Raw genomic sequence first — 27,346 nt, forward strand, 5'->3', positions numbered from 1 at the left:
TTATAAAATGATTGTTAAATTTGAATTTGGATATATATATATATATACAAAACAATCATAAACAACGATAACGTACACAAATGATCATTAAATTGCGGTAAAAAAATATTTTGGTTATTGATGTTTGTTATAACATAATCATTAAATTTATCAAGCCATTATAAAATGGTCATTGCGTGTTACAAAATAGTTATAAATTTCAGTAAGTTTAAAGATCACTTGTAATAGTTTGATAAGTTTTAGTGATCATTTTATACTAATTTGATCAATATATTTATAATAAGAGTAAAGTACACAGATGGTGCCCGATTATTCATTTCGTTGAAAATTAACAATTATCTAAGGTCGGAAGTTAACCAGTAATAACGCGTACACACCCTGTAGAAAGAGTTGCTCGAACTCATGATCTCTAAAGAAAACAACATTCTCATTTGATCATTGAAACTACTTAATAGGTTCAATAATAAAAAATTATTTTAATATAATTTAATAAATATTTATATACTTTACCATAACAATAATAATATGGTGTCTAACAACCAATATATCCCATGTGGCCCAAGTGTTGAACAGCTAAATTTTTTAGATAATGCGTTGAAAAAAAATTCGTCAAATATTGCTGTTGAAAAATTATTTTTTGAAATGGGGTTATTGTTACAGTAATCTTGCAGGTCGCCATGTAATCAAAACGACCAAACAGGTTGCCATGTAATCAAAACGACCAAACAAAGGTCGCCATGCACGCCCCGCGATATATGAACATTTGCTCTGTTTCTTGTTTTTATACGTTATCTTAGCCTTACAAATGGCTCTTGGGGACCACCATTGTCCTTTGCTATTTTAGCTTTTGTTTTTGGCCAACGGTTAGTTCTTTCAAGAACACAATACAATAATACTCCTATTGTTTTGTGAATAAAAAAGTATCATTATTATTATTATTTTATGAATTTTCTTTTGGATATTTCTTGAATCCTGACTGCATCAAAATTAGATTATTTTTATATAAATTTAGAAATAAAAATCAACATTATTTTAAAATTTTAATTTAATATATTATACATAAACTTTAATTGTATACAATTATATATATATATATTAAATTCTAATTTGATAAGAAATTATTAAAACTAATTCTATATGTCCGATTGATAGAACTATTGAAATTTTAAAATCTGAACTAACTTTAATAGTTTGTTAGTTAAATAATTTAAGTTATATTTGTTTGTTGAATTTATATTATTTAAAAAATTTAGTTAATTAATTTAAGTTATGTTATAATAAAAAATAGTTTCTTAGTTATTTCATTTATATTTTAAAAAATTTAGTTTGTTAGTTTATTAGTTTAGGGTTTATAATTTAGAGTTTAGGGTTTTAGGTTTCCGATTTTATTAGCATCAAAAACAATTTGTTAGTTATATATAAAAATATTTAATTAGTTTGTTAGTTATATAGTTTAAGTTATATTTTTGTTGAATTTATATTATATAAAAAATTTAGTTAATTAGTTAATTAGTTTAAGTTATATTATAATAAAAAATAGTTCATTAGTTAGTTTAAGTTATATAAAAGAATAGTGTATTAGTTGTTTAAGGGGAAAATTCACGTTTAAGTTATGATTTAGGGTTTATAGTTTGTTAGTTTAGGGTTTATAGTTTATGGTTTAGGGTTTAGGGTTTATAGTTTATGATTTAAGGTTTAGTGTTTAGTGTTTAGGATTTAAGGTTTTAGGTTTCCACTCGTGTTGCATATACTATAAACCCTAAACCCTAACCTTAAATCATAAACTATAAACCTTAGTCTATAAACCCTAAACCAAAACCAAAAACTATAAACCCTAAACAATAAACCTTAAATACTATACCTTAGACCTTAAACCCTAAACTATAATTTAGTTTGTTAGTTTAGGGTTTAGGGTTTATAATTTAGGATTTAAGGTTTATTGTTTAGGGTTTATGGTATAAGATTTATAGTTTATGATTTAAGGTTAGGGTTTAGGGTTTATAGTATATGTAACATTAGTGGAAACCTTAAATCCTAAACACTAAACATTAAACCATAAACACTAAACTATAAATCCTAAACCCTAAACTAACAAACTAACAAACTAATTCTTTTATATAACTTAAATTAACTAATAAACTGTTTTTTATTATAATATAACTTAAACTAATTAACTAATTAACTAAATTTTTTATATAATATAAATTCAACAAACAAATATAACTTAAACTATTTAACTAACAAACTAATTAAATATTTTTATATATAACTAACAAACTATTTTGATGCTAATAAACTTGGAAACCCTAAACCTAAACTCTAAACTAATAAACTAATAAACTATAAACCCTAAACTAACAAGCTAACAAACTAATTCTTTTATAACTTAAACTAACTAATAAACTATTTTTTATTATAATATAACTTAAACTAATAAACTAATTAACTAAATTTTTTATATAATATAAATTCAACAAACAAATATAACTTAAATTATTTAACTAACAAACTATTAAAGTTAGTTCAGATTTTAAAATTTCAATAGTTCTATCAATCGGACATATATAATTAGTTTTAATAATTTCTTATCAAATTAGAATTTAATATATATATATATATATAATTTTATAAAATTAAAGTTTATGTATAATATATTAAATTAAAATTTTAAAATAATGTTGATTTTTATGTCTAAAATTTTATAAAAATAATCTAATTTTGATGCAGTCAGGATTCGAGAAATATCCAAAAGAAAATTCATAAAAAAATAATAATGGTACTTTTTTATTCACAAAAAATAAGAGTATTATTGTATTGTGTTCTTGAAAGAACCAACCGTTGGCCAAAAACAAAAGCTAAAATAGAAAAGGACAATGGTGGTCCCCAAGAGCCATTTGTAAGGCTAAGATAACGTATAAAAACAAGAAACAAAGGCGCAAATGTTCATATATTGCGGGGCGTGCATGGTGACCTTTGCTTGGTCGTTTTGATTACATGGCGACCTGCTTGGTCGTTTTGATTACATGGCGACCTGTAAGATTACTGTAGCAATAACCTCATTTTAAAAAATAATTTTTCAACAGTAATATTTGACGAAATTTTTTTCAACGCATTATCTAAAAAATTTAGCCGTGTTGAACCATTAATAACAATAATAATATTTTTTTATTAATGGGTTTAATAAATATTATATACTTTAATATAATGCTCTTACAGCGCCACTTTAATATAATGCTCAAATAAAAACCTCATTTCCTCCCTGCACTAATCCCTTTGGACTAAGCAATATCTAATAGAATATGGCATGATTGCGTGGCGACCAACAATGGCGCACAGCTTGCATGGCGACCAACAATGGCGCACCACTTGCATGGCGACCTAAATAGGTCGTTTGAACCACCTGGCGACTAACACAATGACTGTAACAATCGCTCCATTTCAACAATTAATTCTTCGAGAGCAATATCTAATATAATGCTCAAATGAAAACCTCATTTCCTCCCTGCACTAATCCCTTTGGACTAAGCAATATCTAATAGAATATGGCATGACTGCGTGGCGACCAACAATGGCGCACAGCTTGCATGGCGACCAACAATGGCGCACCGCTTGCATGGCGACCTAAATAGGTCGTTTGGACCACCTGGCGACTAACACAATGACTGTAGCAATCGCCCCATTTCAGCAATTAATTCTTCGAGAGCAATATCTTGTGAATTTTTTTTCCTAAAACATTATTACGTGAGTTTGGCCATTAAAAAATCACCCAATAATTTTAAATTTTCTAAAATTTTTAAATAATTTCTATTTGGGTAGAACAAAGAAGAAATTTTGTTATTAAACTTACACTTATGAAGAGGGAATGTTTCAACTAAAAACTTTTAAACATATGATGTAAACAATGGCGATGCACGTAGATTTTAGGGTGGACACGTACACACTTTAAAACTCGAAGTTTTTTTCATTAATATATGTATGCTCGTTCTAAATTTTATGTCTCCACCTTAAAATTTTATCGTATAAAAAGTTTTATATTATTAACTAAGCTTATGTAAAGTAGTTAATTGCTTTGATTGAACTTATAAATTTCCTCCAATCCATGTGGATACGATACTCAATCATCACTGTATTACTTGTCCGATTGTGTATACTTGCACATATTTTGTGACCATATTTAATAGTCACAAATCGAGGACAACGATGATAAAGGCCAATTGACGATGACCAGTAATGGGGTTATAAAGGAAGGATTTTAGGGTTTTGAGTTCTTTTTTATTTTTTGTAATTTTAGAAAAATGATTTTTTTTGAATTAGTATTATTCTTAATTTTTTTTTAAAAATTTTAAAAATATAAATGTGACATGTGTCACTTAACGGCCGAATTCAACAATCGTTACAATTCATGCACCAAAAGTGTAACGTTGAAAATGTTAGACATCAATTTTTAATGGAAAAAATCTTTAAGCATCTAAATTAACTTTGGGTATAGTTTGAGCTATTAATTTTATAGTAAGCTTAAAAGAATTAAATAATTGATAATAAGAAAAAAAAATAACAACTTTTCAAAATAAAATGGGAAAAGAATATTTTGAAAAATAATTATAATTTAAAATTCAAATTAAATAAAAATATCATGACCAATACATGATTTCCAGGCAAGCAAACAATAACTTAAGTCAGCAAAATGTAGGATGTCATTTTCATGTTGTTGATTTAGGCTCGAGTAATTAAAATCGAAATTATTTAAAATTTAACGATTATTTGAAAAAATTAGTGATTAAAATAGGAATGAGAAGAAAGTTGAGTGATGAAAATTTGAATTTACCCTAATGGGCTGGGAAAGTCTGATTCATCGTCTCTCCCGCGAGCGAGCGATGTCGTGGTTTTCTGTGTTTTGAGAAAAAAAAAAGTGCGCAATATTAATTATAAACGAAATCTCGTGCGTTCATTCGCACTACCTAATGACGAGTTAGTTCTCGCAAACACCAAGACAAAACAAATTAGAAAACATTCAGGCCAGGGTACCTTAAAAAACAGAGCATCGAGTTGGAACAATGTCGAAAGGTTCTCCCCACAATTTCAGATATCTATCTTTCCAACATCCAGAAGCTGAAAATCGCGCTCTCATGCTACTCAATGATGCATTGCTTGCTCTTCGACCTCACCAGCTTTATTCATCAAAACAGAGCATCGCCATTCTAGCTCTCGCGATGACCAAAGCAACATGCATTTTTTCCTTTCATCGATCGAGAAAGCAGAGATTTTCAAGCTTATATAAGCCTCAAGAGTTGCTTGAAAAATCCAACCAAAGCTACATTCATCCTTCTTTCAGAAAACGAAAACACTCGAATTCGCAGAGTCCCGAAGAACATGTCGTCGGTGATGGGGCAAGTTTATCTTGACGGAAACAATGAAGCAGGATGGAGGTTTGATGATCATAGCGGTACACTTGCTGAAGCTCGTGGTCATACAATTGAGTTGACGGTCACAGACGGGTCTGACTGGTGGAAATTTAAATGCAAGTGTTTAGGAGGCAACACGTACTACATCAGTGGTTCAGGGTGGACTCGTTTCTTCAAGTGGGCGGGGAAGAAAGCCAGGGTCACACTTTATTCCAAAGAAGACGGCCAGGACTTTCACCGTGTCCATGTGAAGTAGCAGGGAGCTTGATCGAGTATGGATGCTATTTGTGGGATTGAAGTCTTATATTTCTTCTTTTATTTCATAGATAAATCACGTACGCTTCTGTGATTTGCAGCTTTGTTTTGTTAAGGCAGGCAGCATTCTACTGCATTGTCAAGGTCTTGTATTCCTTAAGATTATCAATGAAATGTTTATTAAGCAACTTCAATGTGAAATGGAACAAATATACAAATCTGAGTCACCTTAATTTAACTCAAACCGTAAAGACAGAGTTTACTCGAAACAGAATAACAGATGGCCTTATCTTTCCTGGTTTAAGGCATTCGCTTCACCCATGGATGCATTGATGATCCAAAGTATGTATCCATAAGGCTACACGAACAACTTCCAATTCCAAGTTCTCGGGTATAACATTTTCTTGTTTACTTGCTTATTAAGCCAGGTGAAAACAAGGCATTACTGTCCGGGATTTCCTAGAAGTCTCTCGACCGCAGCATGGACATTTCCGGCAGTAGCTATACAGCCCCTTGCGTATCATTGAAACCCATTTCTTGGAGTTGTGATAATTGTTGCTCCGACTAGGAAAATAAATTTTTTTAGGGAACTATGATGTTAGAGATTAACAATAATAACCCTATACAATTTTATAAGACTTGTTTTCTATAAATCAAGATTGGGGTAAGTGGATTTTTTCACCTTAACATCAGTATCATGCATTTGAGAAATGTTTGAAGCAAATATACAAAATAGGTCTTGAAAACTGGAGTTCAAGTTCAAATTGCAGACCTGCACTTAATCTAAAGTGCATATTTACAAACACCAGACGTCCAGGCCGCATGAACAGAATTGGTACCGTAGGCATTGACTGGATCCCATGTCCTATGAAGAAACATTAGACAACAAGCTATTTACAGCCGCGTTACACGGTTCAGATCAGTACAATGCAAACAACATAATCACAATCTTTGTAATGCAGCAGAGCGAATATTAGGTCATCAATATTGTCAAGATGTATATGTATTGTCAAAATGAAGCAACTTTGTATACCCTCTCGAGAGGAATACACCGGTAATGAGCTCACCCCCCAATATATAGGATTAGGTCGAAGGTCATCCATTTTATTTACGCTTCTGTATCCATCGATCTCCGTGACACCTGTGTTGCCCGTACGGGCTAGATATTCACTGTAGTCATCTTCTGTGTAGAAAATCATCTCCTCAGTGTGGACTGGTATATGATCTGACTCGTCATAGAGGCACACTTTTATAGCCAAACCTGAATGCAGGAGGTAAAAAATGCACAAAAAAAGTACTTATTGTGTTATTCTCTTCTATCAGTGAAAAAAATGTCAGCAATCATGTGCCCCAGACATGTTTGATAGCAAAATGATGATGTCTTAGAGTTTGACACGTTAATTCTGACGCAAACCCGACTCAACTTAATTTGATCATAAAAAGTCAAACACCAAAACGCATGGAATGAAGCTAATATGTTAATTCCATAAATTACCAGAATTATATCGTCTGAAGGCACCCCATGCCGATGTTACCTTCATCAAGGTGGAGTGTATAATTCCCTAAAGGAATTACCACAATAATGATATCAGCTGGAGTTTTGTCAATATCAACTTCATTAACATGATTAAAGCAAACAAAACTTATTATAAAGCACTCATTATAACCATCGACAAAATTGGAAGCCTACTATGTCAAAGTTATTTCAAATCAAAGAAATTCCCATAGTGAAATAACTACAAGTAACCTTCTTTTCCCCCTTTCCCAATAGCAATTATAATGCCCTCATTTAAGTCACTTCAGGAAGTAACCTTAAACAAATTCAACCTAAAAACTAATAGCAACTTTATGACATGCTCCGACTCTTCATTCCCCTGAAGCAAAAAATTCTTTTAGATGCATGGACAATTAAAGTCTACGAGAGATGAGGACTGGTGAAACAGCAAACTACCTCTGAAGCAACTTCATCAACTATGATTTGAATTAAGATAGCTCTATTCAGTATTTAATTACAATGGCACACATGTTAAAGTATCTGATTGTTCATTTCTTATGCAGCTGATTCGTCGATGATAAAATCCACTGTTATTTTTTACAAAGGTTAGACCAGTTAACACAAAGAAAAACTATTTGGTTCCCTCTTAATTGGTTGAAGTACGTGAATACAACAAATATAAGGCCCTGGATATTTTACCTGCTTTGCAACAAGATGGATTTATCATTTAGATGACCCTCGACATCACAGCAGACCATCCGAACGGAAAACATGATCCTTTGAAGCAATAAATTCTTTTAGACGCATGGACAATTAAAGTCTCCGATAGATGAGGACTGGTGAAACAGCAAACTACCTCTGAAGCAAGTGATGGATCCATTGGAACTTTGCTGGGACTAGATGCAACAAATGCAACTGCATGCTTTTTGATCCGGTTATCAATTGCATTGAACTGTACCAATGATAAGCCATCTTAGTAACATACATTGCTGATAAAAGAAACAAATTATTGATGCTATAATAACTGTAAGGTACCCCGTCTTCAATCCTGTCATACAAGAACCTGGAACCTCGTTCCGGCCCTGATCTGTGGACCACCGATGAACAACCTTGCTGAGCTTGAATCCTTTTGATAATGCCATCCTCAAGATTCTCATGACTTCACTGCTGTTGGCAGTCTCTATAGCAGGAAGATTATCAGTGTTGAATTTGACCAAAAATTTGTTACATAGCGTACCAAATCATGTCACTTGTTTTGATTTTCTCTCAGAAGAAAAAATGTTCCCATTCGTTTTATGTGCCGAGTCATATATGTCCAACTGAAGTTTCTGAGATTTCTCTGTTGGAGTTCCAAGAATAACATTGTTTGTATCTCCATCCTCAGCACCTAAAACCCTGGCCAAATCACATCCCATGATTTAAAAACTAACTTAATCAGAAACTGTGCAATGTATTCCAAAACACAGAACTAGAAGCCTGGCAATGCTTCAAGAGGAAATTCACCACAATTACCAAGAAAATAAGAACATCCACAAATGCCATACGGTTTCTACTGAGGGATTCAACAACAATTAGAGCCTAGAGATTCATTTCTTTCCATCGATCCCCCACCTGCACCAAACCTGAACTTAATTTAAGTTCTAGTACCCTCAACTGACCCCGAAATGAAAAAAACCCCTGAGCTGCCCTGTAACTTAAACTCTATTCTAAAAAAACTACCAACTAAATCAAATATAGATCATTATATATATATAACCTATGATAAAGTTCAGCAAACTTAACAAACCATAATTAAAATATAAAAAAAGTTCTAAAATTAAGAGAGGCATATTAGTAAATATCCCTGGTAGGTGGATTTTGTATAAAACAATTCCAACCTGAACCCAAAAATCTTAATGGAAAAGCCACATGACCTGGCCTAACTAGAATCCGATTTTCAGAAAACCACTTCTCTAGGGTCGGGGCGGAACACGATAGGTTTGGATTATTTTAACAACTCTTCCATATGATTTATACTGGGATTCAACAAGTGCACAAAAGTTTCGTATCCTCTTAGGCCCATTCAATCAAACACCCCCCCCCCAAAACACAAAAAAAAACTATATACAAATGCAAAAGAATCAAATGATAACCTAACAATATAGCATGAAAAAAATGCTCACATGTCAACGTCTTTAAAAGAGTACATATGCTAATCAGCATCCTTTTTATCAAACACCGCCCTTGCTTGTTTTGTTCTGCAGGTGTCCTAAAAACCCATCCATTTCAACATCCCTTTCAATAAGTTCATCAAGATGTCTGCACCAAAAGTAGTTTTTAGAGTATTAACACTTCTGTAAACATAATAAATATTCAAGATTTAAGCAAAAACAAAGAAAACGAAATCATATAACAAATTTCTCCGAATACAAATACTAACAAAACAAAAGAGGATTAGCTAAATCAGTAGAATTACCTATTGAGATAATAAACCGCCCAGCTTATACGACATCGGAAGGCTGGAGACTGTAATCTCGACAAAAAGTACGGCCTAACCAAGTAAATAAATAATTCAGGTCTTTGTTTACCATTAATTATTAAGAAAAAATAGAACGATAAATTTGAAAATTTAAAAAAGAAAACTCACATTTTTTTAAGTATCTCTTCTTCGTCAAGAGTAAACCCACTCTTCAAGAACTCTGCTTTGATCTTCTCTTCCATGGGTGCCTCCGTCTTTCTTTCTGATTCTATCAGTTGATTCTGTCAATCTAATTTAGGGTTTTCTTTTTGCGGATGAGAGAAATGGCGGGAAAATCTTCGCTTTGGATAAGTAGATGGAAGAAAAACGGGGCTTCTGCGCTCTCGCGGGGATTTGTTGTTCCAATTTATTGTTAGCCTAGCCCCCAACTTTTTGTTTATTAGCGATTATACCCTTCTTAGGCTTAGATGAGCCCATACTTTTATCTTAAACTTATATAGACTCGAGTTTTGATAATTAAATTTTTACCTTTAGTCCATTATTTATTCTAGTTAAATATATAAAAGGTGAAATTTATTATTATTATCCGATTAGATTGAGTTGAATATTTATTATTTAAATTTGAATCCACACGTGAACTCATCTTAATCTTATCTTTTTTAAAATTTGATTTGATTTACAAATTCTTAAAACAAAAAAAATTAACTCTATAAGATCATGTCGAATCAAAATCTATTAAATTCGGATCAAATGCACATTGTTAGGTACAATTTTAGAGAGTCAAAAGATAAGAATTCATTTAAAGAGTAAGTTGAAAAATGTTAGGAGATTTCGAGATTGATATAAATGAAAATAAAGTATAGGAATTAAATAAAGAAAAATGGAAATTTTAGGAATTAAACACTAATTTATCTCAAAATCAGAGTATCATCGTGCTAAAATGGTCCGCGAGCGAGTTGGTTTTAGATTTCCTCTTAGTAAAAAAATTTAAACAAGACTCTATACAATTTGGAAAATTAATTTTGTTATTCGATTAGATGTTAAAAAATTGATTCAATTTAATTCGATTTGTAATTTCATAAACTCAACACGTCTTGAAAATTTTCAAATTCAAGTTAAATTGTAAAATGAAAGTCGAATAACTCAAAAATTTTAATAACTGATAATTTGATTTTCAAGTTTAAGTCGAGTCACTCAACTATGCATGGCATACACACACGTCACATATTAAAAAAATATGAAATAATAGTTATGTATACAATAGTTTATAGAAAAGTTGCCTAAAGTCAAATATTAGTACCATAATATACTAATGGGGTTAGTTCAAGTGGTAAGCATCTTGATATCACTTAAACAAAGTCTCAGGTTCGAGTCTTTATGTATGCATAAAATCTTCGATGGGAGACTCACCCATCAAAGTCAGGTGTGTGATCTGGGTCGGTCTGGATTAATCTAAAAAATCAAATAAAAATTATAGAATAAGACTTATCAATTTGGATAATTAAAATTTTTTTCTTGATTCAAGCTCGTTCAAACGACAGTCTGGCTGTTTAACAAGTTTATGAAGATTGAAGCCGGTCCGTGAAAACTCTAACATCCAACACCGAGCTGTTAGTTAATTCACGCATTGGCTATCACCAACATAAAAGCCATGCAATCATTTTTATTCCTTCATTTGAGATTAAGGTGGTCCGTCAATTATACATGTCAAAAACCAATAGAATTGTAATTAGGGATGGCAAACGGGTACGATTTCGTGGATTCCGCACCGCATCCGCTCCAATTGGAGCGGGGATGGGTATAATTTTAGCGGGTAGTAAGCGGGTGTGGATTTATAAAGTGGTACCCGTCGTGGATGGTGGGCGGGTAATGGGTTTGAGACATTACCCGCCCCGCATCCGCCCCCCCCCCCCGCATCCGCCCACCCCACATCCGCCCGCCCAGCTAAATATCTATTAAATTTTGGATCATTATGAATTTAGGTGTAATTTTAGAGACTAATTTATAAATTTAATATTATATATTATATAATATATAACATATAATTTAACTTAATATTAAGGATATTTAGTCTTTAATCTGGTATTTAATTAGGGAAATATTCGGCTCTTTGATTAAACCCATAATCTCACTAACCACGTCACTTTCCATGTTCTTTAGCCCATGCTGCCCATCCAAACACAAATTAACGTTACTATATGCATTAACATCAAAAGAAGCAGTTTCCATGTTCTTTAGCCCCTCAAAACCCATATTAGGCTCACTATGAGCATTAACATCGAAAGCAACACAACAATCAAGCTCTGCGACTACATACTCCCTATAATCTGTCTCTATAACATTCGTAGAGCCACTCCTCTGACAAATTGAAGCATGCGCTGCTACCCCATCACGAACTGTCTGGGAACCAACTCCAACATCTCATTAGTTTGTTGTCAGGCGGGTCTAGATGGGTATGTCGCTAGTGGGTGTGGGGATGGATTTGAAAATTTGTACCCATCATGGGTGGTGGGCGGGTGGTGGATTGAAAAATAGTAGGTGGGTATGGGGATGGGGTATCCGCACCCGACGCCCGTTTGCCATCCCTAATTGTAATATGAAAGCCAGCCATCGACCTATCTAAATACCCAAAATTCATCGGTTGAGTACAAATTATTAATAAGAGTATAAAGAAGAGTGAATGCAAAAATAAGTATATAAATTAAATCCTAAGTTAACTTTAAGTGTTTAAAAAAATCGTTAAAAATAAGTATCTAATGTTTTTTTTCTAATACAGTTTTAGGTGCCTACACAGTAAACGCCACTTAAAAAATTTGTTAAATGACGCATGTCATACTTATAATTTTTAAAAATTTTATTTTAGGAAAAACATAAAAATATTATTAAAAACATTTAAAAAAATCAAAATCCCTAATTTCCTCACCCCCTCCCCTTGCGTGTCTCTCCTTCCCAAGCCCACTGCTAGTATCGGAGAAATCAATGTTTTTGACTTACTAGATATCAACTATATGAATATTTTGAGACAAATAGGGTGAGGGATTGAATATTTGAGATTTTAGGAATTTAAGTTTAGGAATTTATTGATTTAGGGGGATTAGGATGTCTACAAAAGGGATAGTCGACAATGGAGGTCCGACGAAGGGTGAGTGGTCGTTCGCGATGACAAGGCGATCGACGACGACAAAGGCGATCGACGACGACTGGTAATGGGATTATAAATGAAGGATTTTTAGTTTTTTTTATAATTTAAAAAAATGAGTTTTTGTAATCGGTATTATTCTTATTTTTTATTTTTTTTAAAAATATAAATATGACACGTGTCATTTAACGGTCAAACTTAACAGTCGCTATAATTCATGCACCTAAAAGTGTAACGTTAGAGACATTAGACATCTATTTTAATAAAAAAAAATATTTACACACCTAAAGTTAACTTCAGATATATTTTGAACACTTCCTTTTATACTAACCCTAAAAATATTAAAGAAATGATAATAAGAAAAATGTTATAAATAATTATAATTTAAAAATCAAATTAAATATAATATAACATGACCAATACGTGAATTTCAGGCAAGCAAACAATAATTTAAGTCTGCAAAATATAGGCTATGACATTTTAATGTTACTGATTTCGGGCTTGAGTAATTAAGATAAGAATTATTAAAAAAATTAAAAAGAAGAAGATAGTGGCTAAAGTAGGAATGAGAAGAAAGTTGAGTGATTAAAATTAGAATTTACCCTAATGGGCTGGGGAAGTCTGATTCATCGTCTGTCCCGCAAGCGAGCGACAAGGGGAGAGCGATGTCGCGGTTTTCTCCGTTTAAAGAAAAAAGTGCGCAATATTAATTACAAATGAAATCTCGAGAGTGGGCGTTCATTCGCACTACCAAATGACGAGTCAGTTCTCGCAAACACCAAGACAAAACAAATTAGAAACGTTCAGGCCAGCGTACATTAAAAACAGAGCATCGAGTTGGAACAATGTCGAAAGGTTCTCCCCACAATTTCAGATATCTATCTTTCCAACATCCAGAAGCTGAAAATCACCCTCTTATGCTACCCAATGATGCATTGCTTACTCTTTGACCTCACCAACTTTATCCATCAAAACAGAGCATCGCCATTTTTAGCTCTCCAGATGACCAAAACAATATGCATTTTATCCTCTCATCGCTCGAGAAAGCAGAGCTTTTACAGTATAAATAACCCCTCATGGGTTCCCTGAAAAATCTCGAATCTGCAGAGTCCTGAAGAACATGTCATCGGTGATGGGGAAAGTTTATCTTGATGGAAACAATGAAGCAGGATGGAGGTTTGATGATCTCAGCGGTACACTTGCTGAAGCTCCTGGTGGTACGATTGTCTTGAAGGTCACATACGAGTCTGAAGGAAGGAAGTTTAAATGCAAGAGATTAGGAGGCAACACGTACTTCATCAGTGGCTCCGAGTGGACTCGCTTCTTCAATTGGGCGGGGAAGAAAGCTAGGGTCACTCTTTATTCCAAAGAAGACGGTGAGAACTTTCACCGTATCCATGTGAAGAAGCAGGGAGCTTGAGCGTATGGATGCTATTTGCAGGACTGAAGTCTTATATTTCTTCTTTTATTTGGCAGGCAGTATTCTGTTGCATTGTCATTTGTCAAGTTCTTGTATTCCTTGACATTATCAATGAAATGCTTATTGGTTTTGTTCTATTACAAGCAGCTTCAATGTGAAATGAAACAAATATACAAATCTGAATCTCTTTAATTTAACTCAAACCGTAAAGACAAGAGTTTACTCGAAACATAATAACAGATCGCCTTATCTTTCCTGGTTTTAAGGCATTCGCTTCAGCCATTTGATGTATTGATGATCCAAAGTACGTATGCACAAGGCTACATGAACAACTTCCAAGTTCTCGGTATAACATTTTCTTGTTTACTTGCTTATTAAGCGCGGCCAAAACAAGGAATCAGGCACCTATGCCCCATGATCTTTGTGGTTTGCCGAGGCATCAAGCCAATATCCACTAATCTTTACATGGGAGAGTTTCTTAGTCAAATTTCAAGGCATTACTGTCCGGGATTTCCTAGAAGTCTCTGGACCGCAGCATAGACATTTCCGGCAGTAGCTATATAGCCTCTTGCGTATCATTGAAACCCATTTCTTGGAGTTGCGATAATTGTTGATCCGACTGGTAAAATAAAATAAAAAGAAAAATAGGGAACTATGATGTTAGAGATTTAATAACCCTTTACAAATTTATAAGACTTGTTTTCTAGAAATCAACATTGGGGTAAGTGGATTTCCCCCCCTTAACATCAGTATCATGCATTTGAGAAATGTTTGAAGCAAACGTACAAAATAGGTCTTGAAAACTGGAGTTCAAGTTCAAATTGCAGACCAGCAATTAATCTAAAGTGCATATTTACAAACACCAGACATCTAGGCCGCATGAACAGAACTGGTACCGTAGGCGGAGACTGGATCCCATGTCCCTATGAGGAAACAGTAGACAACGAGCTATTTACAGACACGTTACACGGTTCGGATTAGTACAATGCAAACAACATAATCACAATCTTTAGAATGCAGCAGAGTGAATATTAGAGTATCCAACATGCAATATGTATTGTCAAGATGAAGCAACTTTGTATAGCCTCTCGAGAGGACTGCACTGGTAATCAGCTCACCCCCCGATATATAGCATTAGGTCGAAGGTCATCCATATTATCGATGTTTCTGTATCCATCGATCTCCCTGACACCTATGTAGCCTCTACGGGCTAGATATTCACGGTAGTAATCTTCTGTGTAGAAAATCTTCTCCACAATGTGGACTGGTATATGATCTGTCTTGTCATAGAGGCACACTTTTATAGTCAAACCTGAATGCAGGAGGTAAAAAATGCAAAAAAAATAAGTACTTACTGTAACATCTCAAACTATGGGTTAGTGACTAAATGGTAAAGTTTCAGAAATTTGGTGATTAAAGTAAAAGAATGGATTAGTTCAATGATTTATCTGAAAATAAATCCTAAAAGTTATTAGTAATTATCAAATGAAGTAGAGGGTAAAATGGTCATTTGACTAATAAATGAATTAAAAATAGATATGATAAGGATATATATGTTAGAGGGGATAAGGATGAAGAGATATTCTCTTCATCTTCTTCTTCTTCTTCTTCATGTACGAGAGAGAGAAGAGTCAAGCTTGCAAAGGTAAGATTCCTTGTTAGCTAATTATTTGTTAATTTTAAGAGTGGGTTTTGATCATTAGGTAATACTTAAGCTTATGGAAAGCTTAAGTTGTCCTAAAATCAAAAGATAAAGAAGTTATGAAAGATTAAAGAAAATGAGTTTCTTAAGGAAATTCTGGAAAAGAGTTAGTAAGTGAATTTTGAGAAGGAATTTGACTTGTCATCAATCTAATTAAGGAATATGGAGTGTTAGAATTAGATTTAAAACATGTTAAAAATCTGGTATGATTCTTGAAGTTAATAAAGAGGAGAGGATATTAAGGTTAAAGACGAGATAATTGATTATAAAGGAGTTTAAACATGTATATGAAAGTTAGGAATATGAAAGGGGATGAAATATGAAGCATTTGAGTGAAGAGTTGATGATTTTCGGGTTCAAAAAGAGGTTCTGGGCAGAGTGCATAGATGCACATTCATAGTGCATCGATGCATCAAGTTTAAAACCCATAAATTGTTTGAAGGTGTATCGATGCATTGGTAGTGCATTGATGCACTCTTTTAAAATAAAAACATCGAATGCAATTCATGCATCGATGCATAAGTAGTGCATCGATGCATACCAATAATAATACAACATCGAATGCATTTTATGCACCGATGCATCAGTAGTGCATCGATGCATATTGAAAGATGAAATTGTCATTTTTCTTGGTCTAAGGAGTGAACCATTAGAGTATATTAGTTATAATACTAATATAGATCTATGTATGATGATGTAGATATAGAACGTGATCCCGTTCCGGATCAATTGAAGGATTATAATCGAATCAAAGCAAAGCTAAGGTGAGTGCAATTTAATTTGTACTTATATTATTGAATAAACATTTGGCTTGCGATGAGCCAGTGATGGAGTTACTATGGTAAGAAGTAACTCTTAAAATGTTATTTGATTGGTGATCAATGTTATGATTTGTGTGATTATGAGATATATAAGTTATATGGAAAGTATATGTGAAATAAGATATGAGCTTATATGAATATGTGATATGAATAAAGCTATAAGAAATGATTTATGTGAATACATGCATTTGTGATGCGTGTTATATGATATTAGATATAAGTTTACACATACATATGGTATGTGACCGAAGAGAATGAACATGTGATTATAAGATCAATGATTACACGTACATTTGGTACGTGACTGAAAAGAAAAGATATATGTTCATAAGAGAAAGGATATGAATAAGTAAATTGAATTGTTATGAATGTTAATGCCCATGTTATGTGATAAGAGAGCTAGTGGTATAGTTAGTATGCCAAGGGTCGAGGGTTTACCTATGTTCTTCGGGACATATGGATTGTTTACCTATGTTCTTTGGGACATATGGACTGTTTACCTAGGTTCTTCGGGATCTATGGACTGGTCCTTTAGGACGAATACTGAACTAAGGTTCGGTGCCCCATGAGGGAATTGATACGAGCTGTGGTGACAACACTAATGCACAACCTCAATGTACTCACATACCTTAAGTTCTCAAATGTATACATGGGCTAATGCAAGGGCTTTAAAGATAATAAATAACTTGTTATGATACTATATATATGCTTTGTTGTGAAATGACATGGATACTCGATGGTGAGTATAGAAAGGTTCAATATATGCTTACATGATAGAAAGAAATTAGTAATAATGATATGAGTACTGATAAGTATATTAATGATATATGTATAAGTATGCATTATGTTATATGAAATGATTTATGGTTTTATTATATGTTTTATATGCCTCACTAAGTCAACGACTTAGCGTGTAAGTGATTTACACGTAGGTATGGATAGGAGTATAGAGCGATGTGGAGTAAGACAGGTCAGTTCTCCTTACTCAATGTCAGATCAGAAAAGAGGTGATTAATATGTACTTTAATATATAAAGTTCTAGTTGGCATGTATTCAAAAGAATATATTGTATAAACTCTGAATAGTTTTGTAAACGTTTTGAATAAGTTGAATGTTATAAAAGTTTTTAAATTACTCAATATTTTATACGAATAAATGTTTGAAAAGTCAATGTGACACTTCGGACTCGTATCCAGGTCGGATACGGGTTGGGGGTGTTACACTTACTGTGTTATTCTCTTCTATCAGTGAAAGAAATGTCAGTAATCATGTGCCCCATACATGTTTGATCGCAAAATGATGATGTCTTAGAGTTTGACCCGTCAATTCTGACCCAAACCGACTCAACTTAATTTGACCATAGAATAAAACCCAGAATCCCTACATCATGTTGAAACTCTAAAGAAGCCTACAATCCTTACATCATATCAAAACTTTAAAGAAACCATAGAAGCCTATAGCGCTTATTGACATTCGACCTCCCTGCTCTTACAGGCTATAATATACTAAACTTTATAGAACCAGAGAAATCTACAACCTTTACTCCATATCTGGAGGTTTCCTATCAAACTAAAAATTCCTGGTCTATTGAGCGTGATTTATGCTTCAAGGACCTTGATCATGATACCATATTTCAAATCATGCGGTTTTTCTTTTGATATGGCACCTTGCTTCAAGAGCAAATATAATACATACATATATAGCCATCCAAAACACCACAATAAAGATATCAACGGGAGTTTTGTCAATATCAACTTCATAAACATGATTTGAATTAAGATAGCTCTATTCAGTATTTAATTACAATGGCACACATGTTAAAGTATTTGATTGTTCATTTCTTATGCAGCTGACTCATCGATGATAAAATCCACTGTTATTTTTTACAACGGTTAGACCAGTTAACACAAAGAAAACCTATTTGGTTCCCTCTTAATTGGTTGAAGTACGTGAATATAACAAATATAAGGCCCTTGATATTTTACCTTCTTTGCAACAAGATGGATTTATCATTTAGATGACCCTTGACATCACAGCAGACCAACCCAACGGAAAACTTGATCCTCAGAAGCAATAAATTCTTTTAGACGCATGGACAATTAAAGTCTCCGATAGATGAGGACTGGTGAAACAGCAAACTACCTCTGAAGCAAGTGATGGATCCATTGGAACTTTGCGGGGACTAGATGCAACAAATGCAACTGCATGCTTTTTGAACCGGTTATCAATTGCATTGAACTGTACCAATGATAAGCCATCTTAGTAACATATATTGCTGATAAAAGAAACAAATTATTGATGCTATAATAACTGTAAGGTACCCCGTCTTCAATCCTGTCATACATGAACCTAGAATCTCGTTCCGACCCTGATCTGTGGACCACCAATGAACAGCCTTGCTGAGCTTGAATCCTTTTGATAATGCCATCCTCAAGATTCTCATTATCTTCACTGCTGTTGGCAGTCTCTATAGCAGGAAGATTATCAGTGTTAAATTTGACCATAAATTTGTTACATAGCGTACAAAATGATGTCACTTGTTTTGATTTTCTCTCAGAAGAAAAAATGTTCTCATTCGTTTTATGTGCCAAGTCATATATGTCCAACTGAAGTTTATGAGATTTCTCTGTTGGAGTTCCAAGAATAACTTTGTTTGTATCTCCATCCCCAATACCTAAAACCATGGCCAAATCACATCCCATGATTTAAAAACTAACTTAATTAGAAACTGTGCAATGTATTCCAAAACACAGAACTAGAAGCCTGGCAATGCTTCAAGAGGAAATTCACCACAATTACCAAGAAAATAAGAACATCCACAAATGCCATACGATTTCTACTGAGGGATTCAACAACAATTAGAGCCTAGAGATTCATTTCTTTCCACCGATCCCCCACTTGCACCAAACCTGAACTTAATTTAAGTTCCACTACCCTCAACTGACCCCGAAATAAAAAAAAAACCCAACCCTGAGCTGCCCCATAACTTAAACTCTATCCTAAAAAAACTACCAACTAAATCAAATACAGTGTTAGGAAATAAACCGAGTACAAGTAATTTCACTATAACCAGATTAGTGAGAATGCGAAATAAAAGTGGAAAAATAATACCCGAATTGATAACGGAGTTCAGCTAATTTTGCTTACATCTCCGGACTGCTGCAGATCTTTTACTAAGAGAGAAAATTTACAGGTGTTTACAAAACACTCACTACTCACAAGAAAGCTCTCTAGTAATGGGAGAAAGAAATGATTTTTGGGATTTGGGATAATTTTGAAGTAAAATGAGCTAGGGTATTTATAGTTGAAACTTAGGGACTAATCTTTGAAAATACCCTAAAGTGCAATTACTAAAGTGAATTTACTCATTCTTATTTTCAACAAACATCTACCAAACTTTACCAAACTTTAAAAAAACATTTTTTAAAGAAACATTTACCAAACTTTGAAAAACATTTTCAAAGTTGGTTGCCAACTTTGTGTCTCTCTTGATCCTCATCCCAAGAATCTGCTTTGCAGCGCCCAGATCCTTCATAGCAAACTGCTTCGACAATTTTTGCTTCAAGTGTATAATCTCTTGCATGTTTGAGCCTGCAACGAGCATGTCATCAACGTAAAACAATAAAATAATGAAGCTATTATCGAACCTCTTGATGTAGCAACAATGATCTGCTTGGCATCTGGTAAAACCACTGCTACCCATGAAGTTATCGAACTTCTTGTACCACTGTCTAGGAGCTTGTTTTAAACCATACAAGTTCTTCTTCAACTTGCATACCAGGTTTTTCTTGCATGCCTCTATGAAGCCTTCTGGCTGCCTCATATAGATTTCTTCTTCCAAATCACCATGAAGGAAAGTTGTCTTTACATATAACTGCTCAAGATGTAAATTCTCTGCAGCTACAATTTTCAATACCAGCCTGATTGTAGACAACTTCACGACTGGAGAGAAAATTTCATTGTAGTCAATACCTTCTTTTTGTTGAAAACCTTTGACAACCAATCTCGCTTTGTAGCGTTTGCTCCCATCGTGCTCTTCCTTGATCCTGTAAATCCACTTGTTGTGGAGCACTTTCTTGCCTGGTGGTAATTCAGCTAATTCTCACGTCTGATTTGACGTAAGCGAGTCCATCTCATCTTTCATGGAAGACTCCCACTTGACTGAATCTTCCACTTGCACTGCTTCATCATAGCACTCTGGTTCACCATTATCAGTCAGCAATAAGTAGTGCAAAGAAAGAGAATACAGTTGGGTTGGTTTAGGAATTCTGGAGGAGCGTCTCAGTTCTGGTGTGCCTGGTTCTTCTTGAACTGCTTCAGGATTGATCGGAACATCATTTCTAGAAATCTCCTAGAACTCAGCAAATTCTTTGTTTCAGCTTCGGTATTGGAGCTACTTGATTCTACAGTTGACATGTCTTTGTACATCACATTCTCATTGAAAAAGACATCTTTGCTTCTGATGATCTTTCGATTTTCGTAGTCCCAAAACCGATAACCGAACTCATCACCGCCATAACCAACAAAGGCACATTTGTTGGACTTGGCATCAAGTTTACTTCTATCAGCAGAGTCTATGTATACATAAGAAATACAACCAAACACTCTTAAGTTTGAAAGGTTTATTTCTTTCTTGCTCCAAACTTCCTCTGGTATTCTGCCATCTAAAGGAACTGAGGGCCACGGTTGATCAGGTAAAATGCATTGTTGATAGCTTTAACCCATAGAAATTTGGGCAATCCAATATGTATCATCATGCTTCTGGCACGTTCATTCAGAGTTCTGTTCATACGTTCTGCTACGTCATTCTGTTGCGGTGTCATGGGAACTGTTGTCTCCATCTTGATCCTATTGTTTGTGTAAAATTCTCTGAATCTACGATTTCTGTACTCTCCTCCATTATCATACCTCAACCGCTTGAATTTCAGACCATCTCATTTTCCACCATGGCCTTCCATTTTCTGAAGGTATCAAAGACTTCTAATTTTTTCTTTAGAAAATAAACTCACACTTTCCTTGTAGAATCATCGATGAAGGTGACATAATATAATGAGCCTGCAAGAGATGGAACTGGAGATGGTCCCCATACATCAGTATGAACCAACTCTAACTTTTCAGCCTTGTGTGTCTTACCAATCTTTGCAAAACTAACTTTCTTTTGTTTTCCAAAGATTCAATCCTCGCATAGTCCGACATCTACATTCTTTAGATCCGACAGCTTCCCTTTTAACAAAAGTGTCTTCATCCCTTTCTCGCTCATATGGCCAAGCCTTTGGTGCCATAGGTTTGATTTTCCATTAGTATCTGCTACTGCAATGATATTCTCTAAGTTTGATATTACATAGAGAGTACCAGTCTTCTTAGCACGAGAAATGACGAGTGCTCATTTTGTAATCTTACATTCACAGCCTGAAAAGGTTGTACTATAACCTTCTCCATCAAGTTGTCCTACGGAAATCAAATTTCTTTTTAGGCCATGAATATGTCTCACACCTTTCAGCGTCCAGGTGGTCTTGTTTGGCAGCTTTAGTCGGATGTCTCCTCTTCCGACGATCTTCAAGGTTTCATCATCAGCTAGATGAACCTTCCCAAAATCACCACTGACATAGTTCTCCATGATTTCTCGGCATGGGGTAGAGTGGAAAGATGCCCTGAATCCAAGATCCATGATTCAATCGAACTGTTGACGCTTAGAATCATGGCATCACCTGTCTCCTCTGTCGTATTGGTAGATTCATGTACGCCGATATTTTTCTTTGGTGCTCGGTAATCTCTTTTAAAGTGACCATTCTTGCCGCAGTTATAACAGGTAAAATATTTCTTTCCCGTTCTGGATTTGGATCTGCCACGATTTGAATTTCTTTCTGAAGTTCTCCCTCTGGACTCCGTGTGCAAGGCTGAGGAGGTTGATGTTTCACCCGATTCTCTCCGTCGAATTTCTTCACTCAATACCAGATCCCGAACATCGTCGAATTTTAATTTGTTGTTTCTCGAGAGCTGCTGACTGCTGTAACAGTAGCATTCTAACTGTCTGGTAGAGATGATAAGAGAATTAAAGCTCGAACTTCATCATCGAATTCAATTTCCACTGAACTCACTAGGTTGTGATTGTGTTGAGTTCATTTAGGTGTTGTGCCATCGATGCCCCTTCCGTCATCCGTAAATTGAATAATCGCCTCATCAAATGAACTTTGTTTGAGGTTGATGGCTTCTCATACATACTGGAGAGAGCCGCCATAAGACCCGCCGTGGTCTTTTCCTTTGCTATGTTAAAAGCAACATTGCAGGATAACGTCAGTCGGATAACTCCGAGGTCTTGTCTGTCAAGAAGAGTACAGTCTTCATTCTTCATGCCCTCTGGTTGCTTTCCTGAGAGAGGTTGATATAGATTTTTCTGATACAGAAAATCTTCAATCTGCATCTTCTAAAAGCCAAAGTCCGCACCATCTAACTTTTCAATTTTTACCTTCCCTTCTTCTGCAGCCATCGCTCCACTCGAATCTAGCTTCTTCGGATCGTTTCTGACAATTTGTGCGAACCACCGTATATTATAACACCTCCGTCGACAAACTTGTATCACCGACAAATTTTTTACTATTCACAAAATTTACTATTCACGTGAATAGTAACCTTACAAAAATTGAAAAAAATCACAACAAAAAGCTTTGATTACCAGTTGTTAGGAAATAAACCGAGTACAAGTAATTTTCCTATAATCAGATTAGTGAGAATGCGAAATAAAAGCGGAAAAATAATACCCGAAATTGATAACGGAGTTCAACCAATTTTGCTTACGTCTCCGGACTGTTGCAGATCTTTTACTAAGAGAGAAAATTTACAGGTGTTTACAAAACATTCACTACTCACAAGAAAGCTCTCTAGTAATGGGAGAAAGAAATGATTTTTGGGATTTGGGATAATTTTGAAGCTAAATGAGATAGGGTATTTATAGTTGAAACTTAGGGACTAATCTTTAAAAATACCCTAAAGTGTAATGACTAAAGTGAATTTACTCATTCCTATTTTCAACAAGCATCTACCAAACTTTACCAAACTTTGAAAAATATTTTTCAAAGAAACATTTACCAAAGTTTGAAAAACATTTTCAAAGTTGGTTGCCAAACTTTGAAACTAACTTTTAACATACAAATCATTATATATATATAACCTATGATAAAGTTTAGCAAACTTAACAAGCCATAATTAAAATATAAAAATAACAGTTCTAAAATTAAGAGAAAGGTATATTAGTAAATATCCTTGATAGGTGGATTTTGTCTAAAATAATTACAACCTCAACCCAAAAATTTCAATGGAAAAACCACGTGACCTGGCCTAACTAGAATTCGATTTCCAGAAAACTACTTCTCTAGGGTGAGGGCAGAACATGATAGGTTTGGATTATTTTAACAACTCTTCCATATGATTTATACCGGGATTCAACAAGCGTACACAAGTTTCGTATCCTCTTAGGCCCATTCAATCAAACAAGCAAATGATTTGTCCAACCCCCCCCCCACCCCAAAAAAAAAAAAGAAAGAAGAAAAAACTATATACAAATGCAAAAGAATCAAGTGATAACCTAACAATATAGCATGGAAAAATGCTCACATGTCAACTTCTTTAAAAGAGTACACATGCGAATCAGCATCCTTTTTAACACCCGTCCCTGCTTGTTCGTTCTGCAGGTGTCCTAAAAACCCATCCATTTCAGCATCCCTTACAACAGGATCATCAAGCTGTCTGCACCGAAAGTAGTTTTTTAGTCAGAGTATCAACACTTCTATAAAGCTAAGCAAAAACAATGAAAACGAAATCATATAACAAATTTCTCCTTATACAAATACTAACAAAACAAAAGAGGATTAGCTAAATTAGTAGAATACCGATTGAGATAATAAACCTCCCAGCTTGAAACGACTTTGGAAGGATGAAGACTGTAATCTCGAGAAAAAGTATGGCCTAACCAAATAAACAAATAACTCAGGTCTTTGTTTACCATTAATTATTGAGAAAAAAGAGAACGATAAATTTGAAATTTTAAAATTGAAAACTCATATTTTTTAAGTACATCTTCTTCTTCGTCAAGAGTAAACCCACTCTTCAAGAACTCTTCTTTAATCTCCTCTTCCATGGTTGCCTTCGTCTTTCTTTTTGATTCTATCAGTTGATTCTGTCATTCGAATCTAGGGTTTCGTTTTTGCGGATGCGGGAAATGGTGGGAAAATCTTCTCTTTGGATAAGTAAATGGAAAATTTGGGATTTTGTTGTTCCAATTTATTGTCAGCTTAGCCCCCAACTTTTTTATTTATTCACGATTATACCTCTCCTAGTCTTAGATGGACCCTTACTTTTATCTTAAACTTATATAGACTCGGGTTTGGATAATTAAATTTTTACTTTTAGTCCATTATTAATTCAAGTTAAATATACAAAAGGTAAAATTTATTATTATTATCAGATCGGATTGAGTCGAATATTTCTTATTTTAGATTTGAACTTGAACTCATCTTTATCTTATCTTTTTATGATTTTGATTTGAACTTAAATTTTTAAAACAAAAAATTTAACTCTATAAGATCAAGTCGAATCAAAATCTATTAAATCCAGATCGAATGCACATTGCTAGGTACAATTTTAGAGAGTCGATAGATTAGAATACATTGAAAGAGTATGTTGAAAAATGTTAGGAGATTTCGAGATTGATATATACGAAAATAAAGTTTAGGAATTAAATAAAGAAAAATTGGAAAGTTTAGGAACTAAACACTCATTTATCTCAAAATCGAAGTACCATCGTGCTAAAATGGTCAGCTACGAGTTGGTTTTAGATTTCCTCTTAGTAAAAAAAGTTAAAAAAGACTCAATTCAATTTAAAAAAATTAATTTTTTATTTGATTGGATATTAAAAATTTTGATTCAATTTGTAATTGTATAAACTCAACCGACTCGAAAAATTTCAAATTCGAGTTGAATCATAAAATAGAACTAGAATAATTCAAAATTTTAGTAATTAATTGGTTGATTTTAAAGTTTAAGTCGAGTCACTCAACTATGCATGATATATATATATATATATATATATTCACGAATCAATGTTTTGAGGCAAGTAGGGTTAAGGGATTGAATATTTGAGATTTTAGAAATTTATGGATTTAGGGGGATTAAGACGATGAAAAAAATGTATGATGACAATGGAGATCCGACCACGGGTGAGTGGTCATTTGACGATGACAAAGGTCAACCGGCGAAGACTAGTAATAGGGTTATAAATGAAGGATTTTATGGTTTTGATGGTTTTGTAATTTTAGAAAAAATGAGTACTTTTAATTCGTATTATTTTTAAGTTTTTAAAAAATATAAATGTGACATGTGTCACTTAACGGTCTTTATAGTCTAGGTACAAAAAGTATAATTTTGGAAACGTTAGACATTTATTTTGAATTAAAAAATCCTTAAGCACCTAAAATTAACATTGAGTATAGTTTAAGCACTTAATTTTACAATAAGCTTAAAAAATACTAAAGAATTGATAATAAGATAAAAAAATTACATATAATTATAATTTAAAAATCAAATTAAATAAAAATAACAAGACCCATACGTGATTTTCAGGCAAACAAACAATAATTTAAGTCTGTTCTTTTATTTCATAGATAAATCATGCATGTTTCTGTGATTTGCAGCTTTGTTTTGTTAAGGCAGACATCATTCTGTTGCGTTGTCAAGGCCTTGTATTCCTTGAGATTATCAATGAAATGTTTATTAGTTCTGTTCTATTACAAGCAGCTTCAATGTGAAATGGAACAAATATACAAATCTGAATCTCCTTAATTTAGCTCAAACCGTAAAGACATAATTTACTCGAACAGAATAGCAGATTGTCTTATCTTCACTTTGGATAAGTAAATGGAAGAAAAGGGGGCTTATGCACTTTCACGGGATTTTTGTTGTTCCAATTTATTGATAACTTGGCCCCCAACTTCTTTATTTATTCAGATGATCTTTGCCACTGAATCATACCATTTATACCGAGTTATTTTCTAAAGTGTTTTTCGAGACATTTTGTCCTCTTAACTATAAATCGTTATCTCATTTATCTTAAATCATTATTTACGATAAAAAATTCACAGACTAATCAGAACACGCCACGTCACCACTTCATTTTAATTTTCTTTTTGAAACTGAATAAATAAAATAGATTAAATAAATAATATTTTAATTATTAAATTAACAATAAACTTTTCTTTTGCCTCTCCCTCGACCGCTACCCTCACCGTTTGCTCTCCTCCATTACCAGTTAACTCCGCGCCTCCCACCGGAATCACCAGACTGTACTTGCCGCCAAATAAGAAAGCATAAGCGACTTGAACAAAGAAGAAGTGAGCACAATGTGTAGAATAATGCCCAATTTTTCATTTATCAGTAGCTGCATTACCCCATCTAGCAGATGAGGCCCACATTAGAATCCCACTGAAGAACCCAAAAAAAAAAGAAGCATAGCTAGAAAAAACAACTCTTTTCGGTCATCTAACTAGATTTTTGCTTCGTTTTAATGGTTCAAGTCCCCAGCTTGATATTGAAATGCACCGAAAGTGCATTAATTTTTGTCAAAAAGGGGGGGTTAAGCACCGAATATACAATGTCAAAATTA

The 27,346-nt window shown here is 33.8% G+C and overlaps 1 protein-coding gene across 1 annotated transcript; it reads right to left on the reverse strand.

Annotated features, from left to right (window-relative positions):
• Positions 1-7,990: 7,990 nt before the first annotated feature.
• LOC120143237 lies at positions 7,991-24,826 on the reverse strand. The gene is made up of 4 exons (XM_039157616.1): positions 24,793-24,826; positions 24,579-24,654; positions 24,304-24,435; positions 7,991-8,547 (listed from the first exon to the last, which is right to left on the reverse strand). The coding sequence occupies exons 1-4, from the start codon at positions 24,824-24,826 to the stop codon at positions 8,394-8,396; spliced, it is 396 nt and encodes a 131-aa protein (XP_039013547.1). The 3' UTR covers positions 7,991-8,393.
• Between the last annotated feature and the right edge of the window lie 2,520 nt (positions 24,827-27,346).

Source organism: Hibiscus syriacus, unplaced genomic scaffold (assembly GCF_006381635.1).
Source record: "Hibiscus syriacus cultivar Baekdansim isolate YM2019G1 unplaced genomic scaffold, ASM638163v2 tig00110840_pilon, whole genome shotgun sequence".
Classification (NCBI taxonomy): domain Eukaryota; kingdom Viridiplantae; phylum Streptophyta; class Magnoliopsida; order Malvales; family Malvaceae; genus Hibiscus; species Hibiscus syriacus.

Excerpts from the sequence above, each read along its gene's own strand:
- LOC120143237 (XM_039157616.1), bottom strand. The coding sequence starts at position 24,826 with ATGGAAGAGGAGATTAAAGAAGAGTTCTTGAAGA. Across the intron at positions 24,655-24,792 it reads TAAAGAAGAGTTCTTGAAGA|GCCATACTTTTTCTCGAGAT; the intron begins GTGGGTTTACTC and ends TTATTTGGTTAG. Across the intron at positions 24,436-24,578 it reads GAGGTTTATTATCTCAATCG|ACAGCTTGATGATCCTGTTG; the intron begins GTATTCTACTAA and ends CTTTCGGTGCAG.